The sequence below is a fragment of the Desmodus rotundus genome, chromosome 10 (genome assembly GCF_022682495.2).
Source record: "Desmodus rotundus isolate HL8 chromosome 10, HLdesRot8A.1, whole genome shotgun sequence".
NCBI classification, from domain to species: domain Eukaryota; kingdom Metazoa; phylum Chordata; class Mammalia; order Chiroptera; family Phyllostomidae; genus Desmodus; species Desmodus rotundus.
The window spans coordinates 27,915,841-27,933,754 of NC_071396.1; the positions used below are offsets into that span (position 1 = coordinate 27,915,841).

The 17,914-nt window shown below is 55.4% G+C and overlaps 1 protein-coding gene across 4 annotated transcripts in view; it reads right to left on the reverse strand.

Annotated features, from left to right (window-relative positions):
* Positions 1-17,914, reverse strand: part of LRRK1 (leucine rich repeat kinase 1) — a 101,636-nt gene that overhangs the window by 21,798 nt on the left and 61,924 nt on the right. For 3 of the 4 annotated variants that reach the window (XM_053912671.2, XM_053912669.2, XM_053912668.2), the window contains 12 exons: positions 17,091-17,228; positions 14,890-15,002; positions 13,322-13,398; positions 9,220-9,349; positions 8,336-8,448; positions 7,718-7,932; positions 5,669-5,833; positions 4,948-5,120; positions 3,792-3,912; positions 3,400-3,559; positions 2,749-3,025; positions 276-450 (listed from right to left, as the gene is read on the reverse strand). In XM_053912671.2, coding sequence (XP_053768646.1) covers positions 276-450; positions 2,749-3,025; positions 3,400-3,559; positions 3,792-3,912; positions 4,948-5,120; positions 5,669-5,833; positions 7,718-7,932; positions 8,336-8,448; positions 9,220-9,349; positions 13,322-13,398; positions 14,890-15,002; positions 17,091-17,228 — 1,857 coding nt within the window. The remainder of the gene's footprint in view (positions 1-275; positions 451-2,748; positions 3,026-3,399; positions 3,560-3,791; positions 3,913-4,947; positions 5,121-5,668; positions 5,834-7,717; positions 7,933-8,335; positions 8,449-9,219; positions 9,350-13,321; positions 13,399-14,889; positions 15,003-17,090; positions 17,229-17,914) is intronic. The other variant, XM_071219451.1, reaches the window with a different exon arrangement.

The window sequence follows — 17,914 nt, forward strand, 5'->3', positions numbered from 1 at the left end:
CCCCGCCTTCCGGAGGATTTGGATGTGGGTTAACCATGGCTCTTAAAGGAGTCAGGCACCCGTGTGATGTCCACAGTGTGGTTCAAATGGGCCTGCCGGCTCAGTGGAGGGAAGGCAGCCATGCTGAACTTGCCTCCCGGGCCTGAGTCAGCAATTTTGCTGTGGGAAAAGGGTTTTAAATCAAGTCCCTCGGGCAAAGGACATCTCCCTCCCTGGAGGGAACAGCGGCAGGTATCTCACCTGCAACCCTCCACCCGCCACGGAGAAATCACCACTACCTGCAGGTCCATCTCCGCCAAGCTGATCAGCATTCGCGCTATAAACCGTTGCCAGAAGCCCACAGGAACGAAGCTCATCTTAAACACCCTCTGGATGGTGTTGGCCGTGGGGCACCGCATGTTGTTGGTGTCCAGGCCAGGTTTGGATGGCAGGAGGTGTGGCAGGAGGTAGCTGAAACACATCAAAGGGGACCCTGAGGGTCACGTCCCAGCGCTGCCGCGGGGCCCTGACCCCCGCAAACAGCCCAGGTGCCGACCCCCCAGGGACTTGCAATTTTATTTTTAGAGAGAGCAGTTTACAGGCTACGAGTGAATGCTCCAAGAGAAGATGGAGAGGGGCCCGTGAATGTATTTACCGAGGTCTCTCAGACGGAGACTAGACTAAGATTGAGAAAAAGACGAGAAACCGTCTGTGGTCGTAAGCACATCGAACAGAGCGAATTGCCGTGGATTCTCCGTCCACCGGGCCGTGACCGGGGCATCGCTCACAATGAACTTGGGACGGCGAAGGGAAAACAAGTACGAGTCACCCAGCTCCATGGACAACGTAGAAATTGGGGTCAGAATAACATTTTTGGCTTTCGAAGCTATTTATTGTTCTTGGCTCGCTGAGACTCCACGATCGCCTTTAAAGTTAGAACGAGGCTGTTTGTGCAAAAGAGGGATGTTTTATGAGAGTACTCTTGCTCCTCATAAAAGCGCCGAGTCATCGGTCACTGAGCTGTTCCTGGCTGCGGACGTTCGAAAACAGCTGAAACCCAGACGTCCCTCCAAGAGTGTCCCCGAGGGGCAGACCCAGGGCGGACAGAGCTTAGGGTGTGTCCTTGTTTTAAACAAAGGCTTTGCCTTTGGCTCACTCTGATAATCTTAAAACATGTCAGTTTAGCCCTGGCTGAGTAGCTCAGCTGGTTAGAGCATCGTCCCAAGTTTGCGGGTTCGATCCCCAGTCAGGGCACGTAGAAGAATCAACCAATGAAGACACAAATAAGTGAAACAACAAATCAAAATGTTCTTTCTTTCTTTCTTTCTTCCTTTCTTTCCTTTCTTTCCTTTCTTTCTTTCTTCCTTCCTTCCTTCCTTCCCTTTCTCTCTCTCTCTCTTTCTTTCTCTTTTAAATAAATAAACAAAAAAATACATCAGTGTAGGTCCAATAAAGTGTCTTTAGAACTTTCTGTAAGAGACTCCAAAAAATATCGTAGAAGGAAAATTTGGTGCCAGCCTGGTGTCATTCCTGGCTCAGTGTCTTACACACACGGCTTAACCTCCTTGCCTGGCTTGGGAACAGAGAGGATTCCCGGCTCTCGGGGCTGGTGAAGGACAGACAGGCCGGGCAGGTGAGACCCAGACAGGGCTGGTGGTGAAGTTTCAGTCTTCAGCCATTTCCGACGTGGGCTGAAAGGACCTTCTCAACCACCCTGGGTGGAGTGCCTGTCTCTTCATGCATTATTCCCATTTTACAGAAGGGGAAAGAAAGGCAGGTGGCCCCATACTCAGGCATCCTGGCTCCACGTTCTAACGGCTGTACTATAAAGCTCCACGAGGGGCTGGCAGGAAGCTGACTCATTTTATTGTCCAAGCGGACATACGTAACTGCCTAACTGACTCACTTTTACTGAGTGCTAATGTCTGCTCCTTCCTGTGGATAAAGTCACCAGGCAATTGTCCGGTTTTAGCAATGTTATAAACTTGCAGGCTGCTTGACCTTGGGTGTTTCCATGGACCAGAGTCAAGAACACGCTGGGCCCTGGTCTGTGGACTTGGGTTCCCGGATGCTGGGTACATCAGCATCAGACCCAGGAAGTGGCTGACGCTGACATCACAGCAGGACGCCCTGAGTACCAGGCTGGCTTAGGTCCGAGCGTCACCAGATCAGAGCCGCGTGGCCCCCCAGCCCTCGCCCCTGCTGCATGCCGGCTGCGTAATTGCCAGGCACACCCTTGCCACTTACTCCATGTTTTATGCACCAAATAACCAAGCAACCAACCCCCTAAAATATGAACCCCCCCGAAAAGAGTTTATTTATTTATTTTTAGAGAGAGGGTAAGGGAGGGAGAAAGACAGGGAGAGAAAGATCAGTGTGTGGTTGACTCTCGCACGCCCCCTACTGGGGGCCTGGCCCACAACCCAGGCATATGCCCTGACTGGGAATCGAACCGGTGACCCTATGGTTTGCAGGCCGGTGCTCAATCCGCTGAGCCCCACCAGCCAGGGCCCTCCCAAGGTTACTTTTAATGCCACCTTTGTGTGCTTTCCTACAACTTTTCCATAAGTGGTTATCTTTGAACCCAGAGAAAAGAGATGCCCATGGCACAGGAAGAAAAGCCAGCCCAGACAGGCAGGCTGTCACCATGACCGGCCCCTGGGAATCTAGTTTGAGCCCCCCCTTCTCCCCCACCCCACCTCGTGGCCCCAGCCCCCACTCCTTCCTCCCTGGAGTGGCCAGCAAAGCCCCGTCTGTGGACTGACTCACCTGTCGTTGGCGACGGGCAGGGCGATCTCAAACTTGGCCAAGAACTGGAAATACTGTTCCTCCGTCTGCTGCGTGAAACCGGTCCCGACCAGCAGCATCCTGAGGTCCTCTGCCCGGATCACACCGTTCTTGGCCACTGACCGGGAGCCTTTGATGTTGAAGATCCTTTGCAGACACTCGGACAACCAAATGGGGTCGAGGAAGTAGAGGTTCCGCAGGCCATGGCTGGTGTCCGGGAAGTGGAGCAGGGCGCCGGTCTCGATGAGGAAGCTGATGGCTGTGCCAAGAAGGGGGCGGAGGGCAGCGTCAGACCGAGGGAAGAGGGGCCTCTGGGGCGATGACTCCCACGGGGGACCTGGTCAGCAACCAACCCTCGGGCCCTTCCGATCGGTTGGCTGATCTCACTGGCGGCTGTGAGAGCTACGGTGGACTGATCTCAGTTACTCACAGATTCCGCGTCCTTGCAAATTCGCTTACTCGTTAAAATTTCTGACCCCCCCACCCCCCCGAAATCAATACCCGCCGTGCATGTGTGGTCCTTTGCAGACATGTGCAGAAAAGTGAAAAATTCGAGGGCCGCATTTCTAGGACGGTGCCCCCTGCCGTCCCCCCGCCTCCCCCACACCCCCCACCATGCCCTGGCCCACCCACCCGACTGCAGGTCCTCGTAGTCGTTGATGTCGTTGCCGGGCGTCTGTTCCACCAGCTGCTCCAGCTGCCTGTCTGTCAGGTACTGCACGTCATCGCCCAGGCTGCGCTGCTGGTGCTCTGCCAGCACGGCCTCCTGGAGGCTCAGGTAGCTACGGGGGATCTGCAGGGAGGGGGCAGGAGGGGTAGGCCGGGCCCTCAGGTCCCAAGGTGTGCCTGCCCTTCGGGCCTGAGTGGGAGCGATGCTTCCCTGCCTGTCCCTCCCCTTCCCTCTAGAAGCTGCTCCCACGGGGACCAGGAAGCCTGAGAACACAGTGGAGAGAGGGGGATGGGCAGACTCCCCACAACCGGGAAGCAGGCCCCTCTGGGTCCACGTGGATGAGAAAGGTACCCACCAGCCTCCCCACCAGCCGCTGGCAGCCGATGGTGCTGCCCACGTCCTTCATGCCGCACGTGACGTGGAAAATCAGCTGCCGTAGCCCCTCCTGGCCTTCCAGGCTCTTGCAGGAGATTTCGCTGTGAGGGCAGAAAAGAGCCACTGTCCCCATGCACCGCGCCCTCTGACAAGCCCAGCCGCCCGCGTCTCTGCTTTCCCACATCGTCCCGGACAAGTCGAGAGAACTCGCGAAATGTGGACACAGAGGAGTTTCTCGAGGTCTTACGTGGTACTGAGAGCATGGTGACGTGCTGCTGTGGCCTGTCCTCCCAGAGCACCCATTTTACAGAGGGGCAGAGTGAGGTGGCCCCCAAGGACACAAGGTACAGAGGAGCAGACGGGGGTTGGACCCGGTCTCTGATCCACGGGTGGCGTTCCTGCTGTCACGGGCCCCAGGGAACATTCTCAAGGGAGGGTTCTCCCTTCTGAGCCTGGTGGGGGGTGAGGGGGAGTGTCCCCAGGCTGTAGCACGCACGTCCCTGGGACTCAGCCCAGAAGGAGGGAACCCCCAGGTGCCACCGGTGCAGCCGCAGCCATACACACTGTACTCCTGACGGACGGCGGTTACTTAAGTCACTGAGCCTCAGTTTCATCATCTGCAAAGTGGGTGCAACACAGACCCGGTGGTGGGAGTCCAAGGACAGGGGTGGGGGAAGGGACAGCCCCAAGGGCTGGCCCCACAGGAACTGGCCCCTCCTGCCCCACGCCCAGAGGCACCCTCGCCCATCACAGCCCCTCCTGGACCACTCGGACAGAGGGTGAGGACCATAGTCTGTGCTTGATCGGTGACTGACAAATGTGGCGGGCCGTGTACGCTCAGCACTGGCCACAGTGGTGGGGGGGGGGGACGCAGGAAGGGCGCCCAGAGAGGGTGTCGCCAGGCCCCGCCTGCCCTGTCCCATCCCTAGCTGCTCCTCACCCTCCCCAGGGCCTTGTCTGCTCCGGGGGTCACGCTGCCACCCTTTGTGCCCGGAGAGGCCCAGAGCCGCCCAGCCCCGGGATAGGAGCCCTCTGCCTGTGGACCCCAGGCATTTCTAGGAAGATGGACAAGAGAGGGACCCGCAGCCACTGCCCCGGCTGAGGTGGGAGCGAGCAGGAGGCCCCGGGACACTCACTGTAAGTGCTTGAAAGTGATGTCGGGGAAGCCGGTGGCCCTGGACCCGGAGGGCGAGCGGCAGAGGGCCAGCACGTAGGCCCGCAGTGTGGCGATCCTCTCCACGCGGAATTTGCTCTCGATTAAGTCCAGGTGGGTCCCCACCACCAGCACCACGGCATTGGGGGCCTTGGCCTGTGGCGACAGAGCACCCCGGGGAGCTGAGCACTAGCGCCTGCTCCTGGACGAGAGAGGGGAAGCTGCTCCCAGTGCACAAGGGGGGGCCTGGCTTGGTGGCCTGGGGCTCTCTGAGAGGCACCCAGGGCCGTGCCCCGCATGCCTGTCTGTAAACCTCCAGGGGCTTTCGGGCACTGACTGAGGGGTGTTTGAGTCCCCCCGAGACTCTCCTGCAGGGGCTGGGTTTCTGGTTCCCTCATACACTGCGACAGCTGCCTCCAGGCCCCTTCACTTCACACCTGAGTGGGGGGAGTGCTCTGTTCCCCTTTTATCCAAGAGTGAGGGGCTTTGAAGTTAAGGTAGAAGGAAATAAGAGCTCTGCCAGCCGTGGGGGCCGAGGAGGCGTTTAAGCGTTTCCCTGTGACCTATGACCCAGGGGCCCTCTGTCTGTGTGAGTCCAGCAAAAGGCAAAGCGTTTCTTCCTCACAATTTCTTCTTCTTCCCCTTCGGTGAAAGGGAGACACTCTGGAGCATCGCAGAGGACGGGAGGGCTGGTGTCCTCTCACCTCGATGTTGAGCAGCCAGAACTGGAGGCTGGCCACGGCCTCCTCCCCCAGCGCCAGGTTCCAGACCACCACGTACAGGGCCTTGTCGGTGAAGAAGCACTGGTTGACTGTGGCCATGCTGGCGGGGCCGCCGATGTCCCAGACGGTGAATTCTACGGACTCAACCTACTTGAGCAACCAGGCAGGGACAAAGGGAGGCATTTTACAAACCAAGGGCTTTGGCGGTCGCCTCCAGAGACCTGATCGAAGCGTGGAACACGGTGTTTAGGGACGGAAAAGGACGCGACCACGGAGAAGCCTCGCTGGCCTTGCCGGTTGTGTTACGGGTCAGTCATCCGAGTGCGGGAAAGGGAGCCAGGGTGCAGAGGCGAACCTTCCAGAAGCCTCTATGCACAGCTAATGGAGCAGGGAGGGGAGGCCAGGCTGTGGATGCTGTGTGTCTGTGGCACACGGCAGGGAATTCTCCTGCCTCCACGTGGGCTGCAGATGGTTAAGTGACCTCCCGCTGGAGGAAGCCCCGGCAATGATGTCAGCGCTCACAGGAAGGTTAAACCTCCGTAGGAGCGGGGCCGGGGCCCGAGGGTGACCCCTGTGGGTCAGCAGGAGGCGCCCACCAAGGATGCAGGAAAACTGCCCCGACGTGGGAATTAAACAAAAGCTTAGCTGTCAGCCTGCCGGGAAAGGCTGTGTCAACGGCGGTTTCGCTATCGTTCTGTGAGGTAAGAGTCTGGCCCCAGCAGCTGAGCCTGTGGGTTTTCTGCAGCACAGAACTGTTCCCACAGCGCTGCGTGCTGGCCTCTGGGACCTGCTCGTGGGTGAGGATGAAAACGGACAGCTGTTTCAAACAGCTGGAGGGCTCGTCCCCCAGAGCTACGGGCTCAGCGTGCCGAAGAGGAGGTGGCTGGCTGGCTGTCTCGGAGTGACAGAAGAGGGGGAATTGTAATGATGGCAGAAAGCGGAGACAGAGATGGAAATAGTCACTCAGCCCTCGGGCCTCGGACAAGCCTTGGCTAGAGAACATCGGGAAGCTCGTTACATTGAGTGATTGCTTTAAAAGCAGGAGGGAATCCAGGATTCCAGTCACTTTAGAGAACCCTCGGACCTGAGGGAGCAAGATTCACTCCTGGGGGGTGGGGTGGGGGCTGATGAGGATGATTTGACTGTCCAGCCCCCAACAGGCAGACTTTGTTCTGAGTCAGCGTTAAATTACACATTTGGCTTAAGTGCCTCATGACGCCCGCCGGGTTTCCCGGACTTGACAGTGACTTTGTGTGAAAGGCCTGTGCTGGGAGCTGTGGGAAAAATCCCACAACCCCTGGCCTCGCAGCCCCTCGGTTTCCCACAAGCAGCCTCCTTGCTCCCAGATCCCTGCGCGGCTGCCTGTAACCACAGATCTGGCCACAGCCAAGGGCGGCAGAAGCCGCGGGTGTTCCTTCTCCGGGAACACTGACTCCGGGCCCTGTGCTGTATTCTACCCACCACTTATTTCACGGGCTTTCCCCTCAGTTTCAAGTGCAAGGCAGAGTTCATTTTCTTCTGTCTCACACTGAGGGGAAAACAGGGTGATGAGTGGGTTCGCTGGAGAATTCGTTTTAAACAAGGCTTGAAAACCAGGCTTTTCAGAACCTGGGGTGACCGCAGGCGCCAGGCAGGACAGAGCATTTGTACTTGGGGTGCCTTCTCGGCCTCCCTGCTAGGTGCTGGCGTGTCTCTGCCCACAGCGGTAGTTCATTCTCAGCCCCTGGCCACTGGAATCATATCCTTTGGGGCCGGGGTGGTGAGGCCTGGGCACTACTGCCTTTAAAATCTGACAGCCAGGATTAAGGGCCATTGGCCCAGAGCCTCAGCTTAGCTCTTACAGAAAAACTGCAAAGTCACGCTAAGAAATTCACTGCCCTTGGCAGGCGCTGGGTGGGAACAGCACACGGGGGCCCCTGCAAATTCCCTGGGGGGTCTGAGGGAGTCCTGGGCTCCCCAGAGAGGTGGGACAAGAGGCCCGGGGAAGCTCCCTCCCACCCATGGGGACTCTGCATGCTGACCATCCTTGACCTTGGCTCTGGAGCCAGCTGGCCTCTGGAGCTCCCACTTGGTGGTCCTGATGGTAGCCTCGCCGTGCATCGCCTGGGTGGCCCTCCCTGTCTGTAAGATCTCCAGCAGGGTGGACTTGCCCTGCCGCGGAGGCCCCACGACGACCATCTTCATCAGCTTGCACTTCTCCGCCTTCCGCAGCTGCGCACGCAGGTAAGACAGCATGGCCTTGGGTCCTGTGCGAAAACCACGGAGTGGGGAAGCAGATGCTGCCGGGGATGCACTCGCATCTCTGGGGCGGGGAAATCCTGTCTGGGAGGAGCCCTGTCTAGGTGTCCACTAGGGTGAGTTCAGAAGGAGGGGAGACGGGAGACCGATCACCCCAGAAGTGAAGCCTAAGGTCAAAGAAGTAAGAAAACATCCTTGGAGCCTACGGGGTCATAGGCAGTGTTATCACGCAGTCAATCTCAATACAATGGTCCTCAGTGACTCTGGCGTCCTGGATCATCTCACAGCATCGTCCCAAACACCGGGGCTGGGGCGGGGCTCCAGGGGGTGCCCAGCTGTCTCCACCCCAGGCCCTGGACAGCTGGAATGGAGCTGTCTTTCCAAGGGGGGAGTTCACTAAAGGCGCCCTACCTTCTTTTCTGATGTCTGCAGGCACGTTGCTGATGTTCAGGTCTTCGATGTCCAATTGCCAGAGGTTGCCCAGCTGCCCCAGCTCAGCTGGGAGCTCTCGCAGGCCCGGGTTGCTGAGGACGCAGTGGAGACACACACACACACACACACACACACACACACACACACACACACACGGCAGCCGGTCAGCCTCCGAGGCCCGAGGGGGCCGCTGGGAGCCTGTACCCCAAGCCCCGGCCTCTTGGGCTCCAGTTTCAACCACTCCTTTTACATACTAACTTCAAAGCCTTCCTCCCCCACTGTGGTCGGAGGTACAAATGGCAGGTCTGTCTTTTGCAAATCCCCTCGGCTTCGTTCTGGGTCCCCTCCCCCAGCTGTCTCACCTGGTCTAGGAGCTACACCCTCTTACGGATGAACACGATAGCCCTGGCCAGGTGGCTCGGCTGGTCGGAGCATCGTCCCGCACGCCAAAAGGTTGTGGGTTCGATGCCCGGTTGGGGTACATACGAGGGGCCACCAATCGATGTTTCTCACAAATCAATAAGCATGTCCTCGGGCGAGGATTAAAAAAAGGTCCTCACTACCTCTTCTCGAAAAGGCAGTGTGACCGGAATTATTTTTATTTTCATGAAGGTTTTCACGCGCACAGGTCCGAAGCCCCATCGCCGCTCGGCTAACGAAGGGCGAGCGGGCAGACAGTTCTCTCTGTGACTGAGCGGAGCGGCAGGGACGGCCTCATTGCCTCTCCAGCCCCTGCCGTCACCCCCACCCCCCGCCCCCACCTCTGAAAATCCCAGGGGCTTCTGGGTACATGGATGCCTGCTCTCTCCCTGGCTGTGTCCTTGGATTTAGGTTTAGGGAAGGACTTGCCGCTGGGCACTCACTTTCCCAGGTAGAGCTCCGATAAGCTCTTCAGCTGGCAGACCGACGGAGGGACTGCATCCAGATGATTGTTGTTCAGACAAAGGACTTCCAAGGACTCACTGAGGAAGGTGGGAAACTCCAGCACACAGCCTGCAAGGAAATGGCAAAGCAGACCGTACACTGGCAACGCACCACCACGGCGAGGAGGCCCAGGGGCTGCAGGGAGGGGTGGCACGCCTCACGGCTCTAGGGGTTCCAATGCCGACATATCACCCAGCAGACATCCCTGACCCGGGACAGGGGTGTGAGAACAAGGATGCCCAGCAGCACACTGCCTGAGATTGAAGACAGCCTAGCCGTCGGCGCACGGGAGGAATGGGGTCATATGCAGCTATCAGGAAGCGCGGGCAGGTCCGCGCGTATGGTCTAGGACGTGGTGCTCAAGAGCTCCCGGGGGGGGGGGGGGGGGCTGGAAACCAAGGTGCGGAACCAGGGATCTGAAGGCTTCATTGACGAAGCACAAAACGTGTGCGGACACGCAAGCAAACCTACACCACGCGCATGTGCGCGCGCGGTATACACATGTATGTACACACAGCACAATACACACATGTACTCTGCATGGTGTTATCTGTGCACACACATGGCAGACATGCACATGTGCCTATATATGTTACACACGTATGTGAGACACAAACACAGTTGTTACCGGAGACACGTGAAATTCCATGGTTGTCTCCGGGGAAGAAAATTGTGAGGAGGCTGAATATTCCTTCCACGCCCTTTGGTCCCGTTCAGAAATTTTGTTTGCCATGCCCACGAATCACTTCTTCGATTAAAGAAGGCCAGTGAATTAAAAAAAATAATACTTGGGGCTCATTTTGCACGCGCCCTAAGGTGGCATTCTCTGCAAAACAAGCCAACTCTCTAGCATTTAAGGAACTTCATTAATGAGGCTAATGATGACATTGCCATTAACATCACGTCAGATCTGCCGCTTTCATGGGCACCGGAGTGTGTGACTTGAGAAAGAACGTGGCCGGGAGCCTGCAAACACACACACACCGATGGGAAGCAGAGCTCTGGGTTCCAGCAGACTCTCTGAAGTGCCTTGTCCCCCCCTCCGAAGGCAGGCAGAGGGGGGCAGACTGCCCCCCTCTGAGGGTCCCTGTCCGCTCGGACAAAGACAAAGCAACTGCTCGAAGCCTTTTCTCCTGGTTCTCTGCCAGGCAGCAAGAAAGGGAAGCCAGAAGCTCTTGTTGGGCTGAAATGACACTCCACTGCCTTTGACCATGACACCCCACCTCCCCCTGGACACTGGCTTTTCTCCACACACGGAGCCACAGAGTCCATGGTCACATGGTCACGGGGTAACCAGCCGAAGAGAATGCTCTGGGAGAGGTGACACCGGGATCCTGAAATGGGTGCCTGGAAACCTGCCTCGTGAACGGCCGCATTGAATGGGACTCTACGCATCGGCCCCTGTGGAGTGAAACGTGCAGCCGACTTTTACACATGGCTCTGTACTTGACCTTGTTCCACAAGAAAAATGTTCAAAAGGGCTGTTTCTCATGTTTCGGTTTTGTTTTTTTGTTTTTTCCCCAACGAGAAAGAATCATCAGCTTTCGCCGGCCCTCCTTCACATGGAAAACCATCAATAATAAGAAAGGCCGCCTTTCTTCCCAGAGAACACATCTGAACACTTGGCTTAGACACTTTCCAATTTTCAAGCTTCGTCTTGGTGTTTATGAAGCCTCTTTAAGTAACGGGTGGAGGCGAGAAGGAACTTTGACTGCAGACAGGGCAACACCTGTCCTTGGTCTCCCGACCTAGTATGGAAACTATGAAAAGTAGGCCGGGGAGAGCACAGCGCGAGGTATTTATGAACTGTAATTATTTATTCATAAGTTATTTATGACTCTGCTGGTCTGAACGTTACCGTAAAAACGGCCGTCCAAATTATTTTTGGATGAGGCCGCTGCGCAAATATGACTACTCGAACGTACATAAATTCACTTGGAATTTTACTGCCCATCTGCAAACAAGTTATCTTTTATAGATAATTCCTCACCCAAGGCTCCACAGCCCCGAGAGAATAACCACACTGAGGAAAAGCCTTCGAAACGGGCCTCCTCCTTTTCACCCAGGTGTGGGCCTCAACTTTCTAGATGAAAATTAAAAAAAAAAAATCAAGGGGCCTTTGTCGTGGGCCAACTCCACCATCCGCTTGTGCCAGTGGTACTTTCTAAAGGTGCGGCCTCCTCTCCTGCGTGCCCCCAGCCGTCATTTTTTTCTAGAACATTGGTACGTGCCCCTGTGGCGCCCTTCTGCACAGCCTGTGTTGGTAAGCTGGCGACACCCTTCCCATCAGCCTGAACGTAAGGGGCACTGCGCACAGCGATGGGAACGGGACTGAGGTCCATACCAGCAGCCCGTGTCATGCCCATTGCTCCGTTTTGGCTTTAACGAGACGAAAGTGTTTGTTTCTCTTTCCTCCCGAGTGAAATCCCAACGTCTGGACTCAATTTCCAAAGTCCTAAGGCCCTTCATTTTAAAAAGGGGCGGTTATGACATTCCTCATTGTATTTCCCAACTGGTGTGGTTCAGGGCTTTTACATCTGTGTCCACGCCGTCTGAACTTCCTTTTCTGCAAACTATTTACATCCATTGCCCATTTTTTTTTGCCTATTGGGTTGTCTTTTTTTTTTTTTTAATGAATTTGTAAGCAGTCTTTGTATATTAGGGACATTAGCCAATTTATGTTGCAACAATTTATATTGCAAATATTTCTTCTGAGTCTGTTTTTACACAGCTCGAGATTTTGGCCTTTTAAAAAAATTATTTCTGGATTTCCCACCTAGCTTTCAAAGCTTTTAATTGTTATTTTCTTTTTTTCTTGTATTCATGTATCTGAAACCCACGTGGAAATTCTGTAATTGACGTGGGGTCGGAAATCTAGGGTTGCAACTTTCCCTTTCTATCTGGACGGCGGTTATTCCAACACTATTTATTAAACAATAAAACAGTCTTTGTCCGTGAAAATGAAATACCACTTTTGTCACGTACTTAATTCCTGTGTTGATCTGGGTCTGTGTTTTGGAGTCCTGTCTGTTGCCCTGGTGACGTGTTACGCTTTCAATCCTGTAAACACACTTGGACGGGACTCACAGGAGACAATGGACAAGAAGAACCTGTTTTCCTAGGAATATTCTCTGCTGGGCTGGCCTTGTGGTGTGAGTAGTACAAACACCCTAGCAGAAGTTCCGTTTCTGATGAGTCTGGGGGACGACCCCCCAAGTCCCACTGGACTGTCAGCCTAGCCAGGACAGTCTGCGGGACCGAGGGTGGCCGCATTCCCAGGTGTCTTCTTCACAAGATCCCTTAGTGTGGCTGGAAGAATGTCACAGTGCTGCCTGCCCACCCTGCCCCCCACCCAGGGCTGGGTTGAACCCTGGCTGTGCCACCAAGCAGCTACGTGACCCCAGCAGTCCACTGTTGTGCCACAGACTGAGTTGTATCTCCCCAGTGTGAGGGTTTTAAGAGGTGAGGCCTTTGGGAAGTGACGAGGTTAGATGAGGCCATGGCGGGGGGGCCATGATGGGCTTAGCACCCTTATCAAAAGAGACACAAGATAGCTTGTTTTCTCTCTCTCTCTCTCTGCCATGTGAAGACACAGCAAGAAGGCAGCCGTCTGCAAGCCAGGAGGAGAGCTCTCACCCCGTACAAACCACGCTCGCACCCTGATCTCGCACTTCGAGCCTCCAGAGCTGTGAGGAAATGCGTTTCTATTGTTCAAGCCACCCGGTCTCTGGTACTTGGTTAGGGAAGCCCAAGTGTTTGAAAACACTGGGGGAGCCTCGGTTTCCTCACCTGTAAAATGGGAAACCACTACCCGTGCCTCATGGTGTGAGGGGTTAAGGACAGACCAACATGTGTAACACACCCGGGGCAGTGCCCACAGGCATCAGGCCGTCCACACACAGTGGGTACCAGTCTCTTCGGGCTGCAAAGGGGAACATCTCTGGCATTCTGACAGGGCATTGTGGGAGAAACCCCATAGAAGGACGGCAAGGGTCCACCTGCCCAGCAAGCATCCTCACCTCCCAGTACCTACACCCTCACCTGTCTCGGTCCCTGAGCGCTGGCGCCCTCTGGTGGTGAAAAAGGAAATACGCTTTGTTTTAAGTCCGTCTTCATTTCTGTTGGGAGGAAAAAAAAGGTCAACATTTGAGGAAAGCGGGACAAAGAGCTTACTCTTTTGGCTGTGACTATATCACGCTGAAGCTTGCATAGGGAAGGGAGAAAATTCCATCTGCGGAGTGTTAGGCCCCCTCCGCTGATGTGTGAGCGGCGGCAGCTCATTGCACCGGGTGTGTTCAGAGGCCTTTGGGGAAGAAACGGCAGGATGAGGTGACCTAACTGTAACACAGGCAGGACCAGTGGTTTCCATTCGCGCGCTTTTCCATTCCAGGCAGGTGTGAGCATTTCCGTGCCTGGCAGCCGAGCCCACTCCCGTGGATGTGGCTTTTTAGGCTGCTCCCCAGGCGAGTGCTCTTTGCAGGGTAAGCTCTGCTGAGATGCCACAGAGGTGACCTTCAGCAGATGACCCTGGGAGGGTAGTCCCCAGGGTCCCGAGGGCCACCTGGGCTCATCCCCAGATTGCCACCTTTTTATTCAATCTTTTTATTCAATATGTATGAGGTCTGTCTGGAGAAAGTCCAGCCATTGTTATTATAACGAGAATGGTTTGCACAACAGCAATGTAACCTGGCAGCAGAGAAGAGTGCACTGGAATGCGCGTGTGTGAACAATGAGACTTCACTGTACTCGTCAGTGGGGGTGGTAGACACCATTGAGTGAGCAGGTGTACTGTGTGGTTGTTGCATTCAAAATGACTGAGTGAGTAAAGCAATGAATCTGCATCAGATTTTGTGTTAAGCTCGAACATTTCTCTGTGGAAACTATTCGGATGACTCAGAAGGCCGTAGCTATGGGCAACTGGTGACTGGCAGCTTTATCACAACAATGGGCCCACTCACACATCATGTCTTGTGCCAAGTTTTTTGGCAAAACATCAAATTACCCAGGTGACTCAACCCCGCTACAGCCTAGATTTGGTTCCCTGTGACTTCTGGCTTTTCCCAAAACTAAAATCACCTTTGAAAGGGAAGAGATGCCAGACTGTCAATGAGATTCAGGAAAATACGACAGGGCACTTGATCTTGGTTGGGAGTACTGTGTAAGGTCCCAAGATGCCTAATTTGAAGGGGACCGAGGTGTCATTGTCTTATTTCAATGTGGCCTTATTTGGAGATGAGGTCTTAACAGAGGTGATTAAGTTAACTCGAGGCTGCGTGAATGGCCCTTAATCCCATATAGCCAGTGTCCTATACGGGAGGAGGACATTCGGACTCGGGCACAGAGGGAAGACCACATGGGGACACAGAGAAGACAGCCACCTGCAAGCCAAGGAGAGAGGCCTCAGAGGCGATCAACCCTGCTGATGCCTTGACCTTGGACTTCCAGCCTGAGAACTGGGATAAATAAATGTCCCCCAGCCTGTGACACTTCGTTATGGCTGCCCTGACAAACTACGAGACACATGTCCTGCTTGACACATCCCTCCTAAAGGGACTGCTTGACTGTGTCACGTGCATTTCATAACCGGCCTGGGACAGGGACCTGCTTACTTGCCAAACTGGTTCCTGGAGAGGTCCAGCGTCTTCAGTTGCCGGCAGGTCCACTTCTCTGGAGGGGGCACGGCCACCAGCTGGTTTCCCTGGAGCTTCAAGGACGTGAGGGCCTGGGACAGAGAGGGAGAGAGGTGGGGATGCTGTTAAATGTCCACAGGGCGTACGGACTGAAGAGAAAGGTCAGTTCCCTGGCGAAGTGCAGCCAAATGATCACAACCGGTTTAGCTTGACCGAGGTTCCATAATGTGGGCTCACACATGTCCTCAGACTCGAGAAACTATATCGAATAGATGGGGCCCTTTGTAGGAGAGCCTCCTCCGGTCCATGCGGAAAATTATTCCAGGATGATAGGAGTCTGACAGCTTCTCCGAGCTGAGACTCCACAGGGGTCATTACTTATGGGTCTGTCTTGGGGACAGTGGACTCTGAAGGTCCTGGAGGCCATGGGACCACCAGAGGAGGTGCACATGTCCCGAGGCCTCCCAGGGCCAGCCCAGGTGACATCCAGGACAGGGACAGGGTGGCAGCAGCGGCACCGGGGGGACCGTCCCAGTCGGACAACCTACGTTGGCCAGGAGCCTGGGGCCGCTGCGTGCCTGTGGTGGTCTCACTGACCGCCTGCCCCTGATGTCCACCCACTGCTGCGGGCCCTGCTGGTGAACACAGTCACCTGCCCTTGGACTTGGGACACATTTCACCTTCATGAGAGGACAGAGGCTGATGCCACCAGCTTGGATGCCAGACTAGTCTGTCGACAATGGGAATTGGGACGGCAACAAGTCGCCCCACCTCAAACACCCTACTCTGCACACTTTGTCCCCTCCCTGGTGGGAGGGGGTCCCCACCACCCCACCGCCAGCATCAGCCTGCCCTTCCACCAGGACCAAGGCCCTCCCAGCCCTGCTCTGCAGGACAGACCCAAATTCCCACCGGGCCGAGTGGGAGGGGCCAGACGAGGTTCTTTCCCTCCTTTTCTGATGCGATGGGAACCAGAAGATCAAGCCCGTTGTTGGTGTGACGTTAGTGGTAACAAACTCAGAACAGGGGACTGGCCGAGGGTCTCCCTCCAAGGACAGAGGTCAGGTAGCGGATGTGACCTGTGTTCTCAACCATGGGCCCTCCCCTCGCAGCAGAGGTACCCTGGGGCCCTTTGTCCAGGTTTGCCCTGGCGCCTATGGATTGATGGCCCTCGCTCTGAGAACACGCATGTTGAAAGGGCCCCTGCTGCCTTCTGGGGATCCCTGAATGTGGAGGGGGCTACACAGGCCTCAGAGGAGAGCCGGTGGGGGTCGAGGCCTGTGCGCTCTGCCCGGGGCTGCCCTAAGGCCTTCACCGAACACTTCCCACACCCCTTTCTGGGGCTGGTCTGAGGTGTCAAGGTCATGTGCTGAATAGGGTCTATGCTTTGCCTTAAGTGGTTTCCATCCGAGTGTGTGGGGGAAGCAGAGACAGACCTGCAACAACCTAACGTGGGAAAGGAGCCCTGGCCAGTGGCTCAGTTGGTTGGAACAGCATCCCATACACCAAAAAGTTGCAGGTTCGATTCCCGGTCAGAGCGCATACTGGAGGCAACTGATCAATGTTTCTCTCACTCACTCTCTCTCTCCCCCTCCTGCACCCTCTTCCTCTCTCCCTAAGATCAGTGAACATATATCCTCTGGTGAGGATAAAAAAATAATAAAACAAGAAAGGAGCCCCGCGTCGGTGGGGAGAGGCTCAGGGACACTCAGGTCTCTGGGAAAAGCACTTGCCTGAATTCGTATCCAAGGAAGCTCCCAGGGCGGCCACCTCTGGTGGTGGGGGGAGGCAGGGACAAGGAGGCCCCGCAAGACAGTGTCCCCCTGGCCTTGGGCTTCCTACACGAGCAGACTTCCATGTCACCCGAGAAGGGACAGAGCCGGAGACTGTCAGACAGAGGGACTGCTGGGTTGTGCGCACAGTTTTCAACATTTAAGAAACTCCTGTGTGTGTGGGGGGGTAAATACCCATAATCCTACCCCGCTCACATAGGTGATTTCATTTTGCATATTTCCTATCAATCTTTGCACATTTTTTTGGCAGTTGAACTTTTTTTTCAACTTTTTTTTTTTTTTTTTTTGGTCTCGACTGCTCAGGAGAAGCGTGCAGACTTCCCTGCAATGGGGACTGATTTTCACACAAAAGCGGGACGCGAGAGCCCCAGGTGCTACTGGACTTACGTCGAGCTGGAAGAGCCCTGGTGGGACCTCCTTGAGAGCGTTTTCTGAGAAATCCACGTCCTTAAGGTGGTTTTTCCAGAAGACCGCCATCCTGTCTGGTAGGCCCTCCAGGGCGTTGTGTGATGCTCGGCAGCATTTCTGGCCGTTTGCGGAGAAAGAGAAGGAGGTACAAGTGAGCTTTTTGAATGCGGCGGTGCGAATGAGAAAGACTTTCCCAATGTGATTGGAAAACAAGACGTCTACCCCACGGCTCTGTCATAAAAATGGTTCTGTGACCGAAGAGGCTGCAGAGTGCGGTCGTTCCGTTTTCCCGTCCCTACTGGGAGGGAGGGATGGAAACGGATCCTCCGGGGACACAACGGTGGCTCAGAACCCTTCTCCTCCGGTCCAGAGCATCGTGCTCTTTGTCCTGGGAGATAATGGGACAATTCAGGCCCGAGCTCTGGAGAGCGGCTGTTGAAACTGGAAACGTTAATACCGGTGATGGAGAACTTCCCGGTGTAAAACCAACAGCAAGAAAACACAGCTACTCCTCACGCTGTTCTGTCTGCTTTCACGAGCAAACTTCCCGAGAAACAAAAACACGGTCTCTTTGGCAGTGTGATGGGAGCAGATGATTTCTTCTTTATTCTAAGTGTAGAGCTGACTGAAAGGAGCTGAGACCTCCCCACCCAGCCCCAGCCCTCAACTTTTTGGGCAGAAGCCATCCTATGCCAGGCACGCGAGTTGTAAATGTGCAAAGGTCTGTGGGTCTCACGGTGCAAACCTCAAGCCACGTGGTCTGGCGTTTGGGTGAGTTACCTGCCGAGACACTCAGCTGCTGG